Source organism: Ctenocephalides felis, unplaced genomic scaffold (genome assembly GCF_003426905.1).
Source record: "Ctenocephalides felis isolate EL2017-DRISC unplaced genomic scaffold, ASM342690v1 CF-g0.4_SCAFFOLD_03573, whole genome shotgun sequence".
NCBI classification, from domain to species: Eukaryota; Metazoa; Arthropoda; class Insecta; order Siphonaptera; family Pulicidae; genus Ctenocephalides; species Ctenocephalides felis.
This window is the reverse complement of record NW_020539727.1, coordinates 21,144,451-21,150,665: the sequence shown is the minus strand read 5'-3', so window position 1 is coordinate 21,150,665 and position 6,215 is coordinate 21,144,451. Positions and strand designations below refer to the sequence as shown.

The 6,215-nt window shown below is 28.1% G+C and overlaps 1 protein-coding gene across 1 annotated transcript; it reads left to right on the top strand.

Annotated features, from left to right (window-relative positions):
• Window positions 1-203: 203 nt before the first annotated feature.
• Window positions 204-3,843, top strand: LOC113389746. Its single transcript, XM_026626757.1, has 4 exons — window positions 204-231; window positions 881-987; window positions 2,386-2,534; window positions 3,667-3,843. The coding sequence occupies exons 1-4, from the start codon at window positions 204-206 to the stop codon at window positions 3,785-3,787; spliced, it is 405 nt and encodes a 134-aa protein (XP_026482542.1). The 3' UTR covers window positions 3,788-3,843.
• The last annotated feature ends 2,372 nt before the right edge of the window (window positions 3,844-6,215 follow it).

The following is a 6,215-nucleotide window of genomic DNA, read 5'->3' as shown; positions in this document are numbered from 1 at the left end:
CCAATTTTTTCTAATAACCTATACTGATTTTTACCAATAATTATGTTTTTTACTCTACCTTTCAAGTATCCTCTGCCACTTTCATTTATTTCAACACCAACTGACAACATTGGTTGTCAAATTGACAACCAACTGACCAAATTCAAAATTTCAACCAGTGCAACTCAACAAAATGCAACCAAAATTTTAACCAAGTCACAGACATGGCGGCATCCATGCTGCCGGAAAGTGGTAAGTAATTAGAGGATAAAATTTATTTTATTTTTTATTTTTGACGAGCTTGGTGAAACAATGAAATCTTGATGAAATGTCAAATCGTTTTGGAATTTTTTTCGGGTGCTAAATTTTTTGTGTTTATATCATATACAACCTTTTTATAATTGGGTTCATGATTTTCTGGTGAGATGTAAATGTTAGATTTTGCGTTAATTTCTGTATATATGTGTTTGGTGCGAGATATATTTTGAGTTAAAGGTGAGGATAAAAAAATATAAGTCTTTAATTTAATTTGTGCTGAACCGATTTTGTATATTCACAACTGTTTGAAATCAGTTATAATTTTTTTTAATTACAATATTTATTACAACTGTTAACATCTAGCAATAACAACAAATAATAACATAAATTTAAATAAATAAGAGTACAAAGGATATAATTTACATTAAAATGATATCCGTAGTATGATGATTTAATATAAAATAAAAGCAAATAAAAATAAAATTAATAAATAAAATTTCTGGATAATAAAATAATACTAGAAAAACAATAAAGTTATGATCGTGCTGGTTATTTTTTGTGCAGATCAGCTGAGTCGTTTCTTTGTATTAAATAATATATTGTCGTCAGTTAGCAATTTTTTATATTTATTTTTATTGTTTAGATAAATATACAAATCCACAACGCAGATGGTTTCAGAAAACATCATCACCGAAACTGAACAAGCTGAATCCTAATAAATTACAGGCGTTTTTTCAAAGAAACAAAGCTGTAAGTATAATATTTACATATATATATATATATATATATATATATATATTATTTTATTATTAACTTCCGGTTATTCTAATCGCCCAAAAATCGAAATTGAAAATTTATTCAAAAGAAATATTTTGGGCGAGGCAAACATCCTTTATCTAGATTCATTATTAACTTCCCGAAATAGAAGTTTGTTTTCATAAAAAAATTCGATTCGCTAATTTTATGTTTTCTCAACGTTTCAAGCCATTCTGAATCGAATGAGACCAAATTTGGAAAAAGTATGTGTGTGTGTGGGAACAGATTTTTTGCCTTAAATCAAGGTTTTCTCAAAAACGGCTGGACCGATTTAAAAAATTTAAAAGCCATTCGATGTATCTCGACGATGACTATTGTCTCTCAGTTTTGTGCGACGATCGGCCAAGCCATTTCTTTATAAATAGCAGAAAAGTGAAAAAATTTCGTCCACGTTTTAGCCCGCAGTTCTGAATCGATTATGAAAATTCAAAAACCCTTTGAAAGATATTGGTTGGGAATCGTGCTGATTGGTTTTTAATAGAGATCGGCCGGGCCGTTTTCTTGTAATAAAGTTTTTTAAAAATAAAATTCGATGATTTTTATGATTTTTTTACGGTAAATACTATAGTCTTGTAGACAGGGCCGCAAAAATGCGTGCGCACGCCTTAGGGGGCGCAAAAACGAGATTTGGATATGAAATTTATGATATAGTTTTTTCAATGTTATTCAAGAAATATATAATTTCTTTGTATCTACTAATCTTTGGACAATATTTTTAAAATACTTTAAAACAACGATCTGATACACTATGAGATAGTAAAGATGACTACATACTGTACCCTTACGATATCTAGGAGAATATCAATTTTGGATATTTTAAATAATGAAAAATTAAATTTAAATAACCCAACATGAATTACCAGTGTTATGTTTATCAATGAAAAGCTAGATTTTTTTTGGATTTTTGGAGTTTGGATAGAAGACACAAAAATTTGATTATAAAGCACCCTCAAATCGCTTCGATATTCTAAATAAATATAAATACCAATACCAACTAGTTCAAAATTGTTATATGATTATAAAGCACCCTCAAATCGCTTCGATATTCTAAATAAATATAAATACCAATACCAACTAGTTCAAAATTGTTATATGATTATAAAGCACCCTTAAATCGCTTCGATATTCTAAATAAATATAAATACCAATACCAACTAGTTCAAAATTGTTATATGATTATAAAGCACCCTTAAATCGCTTCGATATTCTAAATAAATATAAATACCAATACCAACTAGTTCAAAATTGTTATATGATGTATTTGTACTTTGTGCAGTAGCAAATAAGTTTTACTTCAATCGCGTGCACTATTTTTCATATTTTTTTCTTCAGAAAGTCGAAATTAATCAATCAGAAGACAGTATTTTTTCGGAAGGCGAACGAGACATTCCAAATGAGAAACGCAAAGGCAAAGATGAAGTGCAAAACGGCGACAACTGGGTCGGGCGTTCCAGAAACAAAAGATCTTCGGCCAGAAAGAGGTAAAATAAAATTTATTTTAACCACCACACCTCTACACTAGGGAATGCAATACCGATGGCAAATTTCAATACCGGTATTTCGGTAATTTTTCATTTTAAAACCGGAATGCCGGTGAATTACCGGTATTTTTATTATCTTAAACAAACGTGAAGAAAATTGAAAGTTACTAGTACAAATATAAAAAAATGTATATACAACTACAACTATATTCAACTAAACAATAAAATAAAACAATAAGTTTATTTTTTTAAATAATAATTTAACAAAATTATATCCAATTTAATTAATTCATTATTACTATATGTTGAGTACTTTTCACCAAAAACGAACTTATGAGTAAGAAAGACCAAAAACTCATAAAAGATCATATTACATTATTATAATAAACAGTATTGTATGTATCCGATGTGTTAAATTAGCATAATCTGCAATATTTTAAAAAAATAATTTTTCTACACTAATTTAAGATCGTATACTTTGTCGAGATAAATAAGTTACTATAATTGTTGAGTATTGTTATTTAAAACAACGTGATGCTTCTATAGTATTTTCAAACTTCGAAACGTTTTCAAAAAATAATATTTTATAATTGTAATAAGAAGCAAAAATAGTTAGTAATTATCATAATTATTATGCATAAAGTTAGAAAAAAAATAAAGATTACGCAGAGGTAATCTGTATGATATAAAATATTTTGTCGCAAATATCACTTAAAAAACCGTTACATTTATACAAAAGATGAAACAAACGTCATTATCTATCAGTTCAATTCTATTTATTATATTGTAACACGATATGAAGCCCTAAGCAATAAATATTCAGTTTAATGACGAGTTGAGATAATATTTGACATTTGTTTATCCTATAGAATCACTTGAAGATATAGCTGTTTATGCGATTATGGAATTTAAAGATAAACTTGTTCCGAGAAATTTAAACTTTAGGGTATTATGTATCAAATAGCGCTTATGTAAAAATATCGAAAATACCGGTATTGTTGGGGTAAATACCGGTAAAAATTTCGCAAAATCGGGCGGTTTACCGGTAATTCGGTATACCGGTATTGCATTCCTTACTCTACACTGAATCTTTTTTACCAGATCAACCCCATGTGTCTTTTATTATTCCCAGAAATCCAGCCGGCCTGGAGCAGGTGCCGGAGATCGTCCTGGAGGCGACAACCAGGGACGAACAGGTGACGACTTTGAACCAGGAGGACGAAATGTGCGACCAGTACCAGAGATGGCGATGATTCGGGCAAAACTGATACCATCAAACTGTCGTATACCACCAAGAGGTCGTTGAGGAGACACAGAGGTAAAATTAAGATTCATTGGTGATATATCAGAAACAGGACACGTTGAGGATGTTTTGGCAACGATATTTGAAAGTAGAGGGCAAAAGATGTATAACCATATATCGTGGGAAAAAAATGTTGGAAAAAAACCTTTTTGAAAAAAAAAATTTGCGGAAAAAAAATTTAGGGAAAAAAATTTTTGGGGAAAAAATTTTGAGAAAATGTTTTTAAAAAAGGAATTTAGGCTAAAACTTCTTAAACTTAATTTAGATGAAAAATTTTAGCAACGATATTTGAAAGGGCAAAAGATGCATAACCATATATCGTTGTTATCGTGAGGAAAAGTTTTGGGAAAAAAAATTGCGAAAAGTTTTTTGGAAAAAAAATTTTGGCGAAAAAATTTTGAGAAAAAAAATTTTTTGGAAAAAAATTGTTCTAAAAACAAATTTTGGACAAATTTGGAAAAAAAAAAATTTTTTAATTTTTACCTCAAAAAATCAAAGACTACAGGGTATGGTTTTCACTCTATCTACATTTTTCACTCACTTCAATCTTGTTAGAAAAATCAAAGACTATAGTCCACTACAAAAGTATTTACTTTCCTTGTTACTTTTTTTTGGTGTTGAGCACTATTATTTAGTTTACGAGTCTTGAATATATTTTTTAAGTATACGTTATTGAATTGTTGTATAAGGCGTATTGTTAATTTTAAGTTTAATATTTTATAAATACAATAGTATATAATTACACAAATGAGATCTTCTAGAGTACCGTGTTTGAGAAAAATATGATTTGCAAAAAGATAATGTTACAACGACAAAAAATGCATTTTCATATTAACGTTTCAAAAAAGTTGATATTTTGAGTCTAGTAACACTTGCGGGCCGTTTACTAACGTTTTTGTATATAAATAAAACTGCAAACAAAACAAAAACTACTTACTACAATTTAATCATAATTAAATAATATTCACGTACAAACGTCCTATTAAATCAAAAGTGTGTTTAAAATTTTGCATGTGATCTGAAAGCATTGTTTTGTATTGATTTTTATTTTCTGAATTATAATTATGTTGAAGCATTCTCTTATTAGATATATTTTGTGAACTCTCTCCAATATAGAATTTTTCACAATCATTACAATTTGTAAACGGAGTCAACAATTTTATTATGTGGTGTTTTTGATTTTAAAAAAGTATACAAAGAATTTAAGGTACTTTCAAATTTGGAAACTAAAAGAAAACCTTCTTCAGAAAATATCTTTTTTTTTAAAAAAACCTATAGTCCATGGTTTTCACTCTAATCAAGACATCCACGTTTTTCACTAAAAAAATCAAAGACTATAGTCCACTACAAAAGAATTTTCTTTCCTTGTTAGTTTTTTTTGGTCTTGAGCACTGTTATTTAGTTTGCGAGACCTGAATATATTTTTTAAGTATATGTTATTGAATTGTTTTATAAGACGTATTGTTAATTTTAAGTTAGATTCAACAGTTTTTTTTAAAAAAAAAACTTATAATCTATGGTTTTCACTCAAATCAAGACAATCCACATTTTTCACTAAAAAAATCAGACTATGGTCCACTACAAATGAATTTTCTTTCCTAGTTGTTTTTTTTTTGGTCTTGAGCACTTTTATTTAGTTTACGAGACCTGAATATATTTTTTAAGTATATGTTATTGAATTGTTTTATAAGAGGTGTTATTAATTTTAAATTAGATTCAACAGTTTTTTTTAAAAAAAAAGTCTATAAAAGCTTACACCTGGTAAAAAATGGTAACTGAAACTTTACCCTGGAAAAGGTGTAAAAATGAACAGTAGCAAATAAAAAAGAAAATTAAGTTGAATTGTTCTTTTCAGATCGTATTAGAAAGAAGAATCAATCAATCGATGCCACAAATATGCCTGATAGCAGTGATTCCATATCCAATAATCCTAACGAAGAAATTCAATGCACAAATGTAAGTATTAATTCATGAATAATTATTAAATATTCTGTATAGAGAGGATTGTATTTTTAAAAGACTTTTTACCGAAAGCAAAAATAATAAATAAAGTAAATGTGCAAAAAATGTCAGTTTTTGAGAGAACTAAGCGTCCGGTTTGAATGATTCAAAGAACTTTCTGCTTGTTTTAACAAAATAATTGGGAAAAAAATTCATTTCAGTTTTTTTTTTTTGTATATCGATAATGATTCAGATTTCAATTTTAATACATTTAATATTCCTCGAACATTTTGTCACGATATGGAAAGTTCCAGCAATTTGCCTTAAGACACGATGCCATACACCACTAGTTTTTTTTTTTTTTAATTTGTCTTAGAGTGTGATTTAATAAAAACGATTGACACATTTGAGCATAGCTATGATTTTTCAATTTACAA

Bases quoted from the DNA above. Each gene is read 5' to 3' on its own strand.
- LOC113389746 (XM_026626757.1), top strand. From the start codon at position 204: ATGGCGGCATCCATGCTGCCGGAAAGTG. The intron at 232-880 runs GTAAGTAATTAG...TTTATTGTTTAG, and splicing joins ATCCATGCTGCCGGAAAGTG to ATAAATATACAAATCCACAA. The intron at 2,535-3,666 runs GTAAAATAAAAT...TATTATTCCCAG, and splicing joins AGATCTTCGGCCAGAAAGAG to AAATCCAGCCGGCCTGGAGC.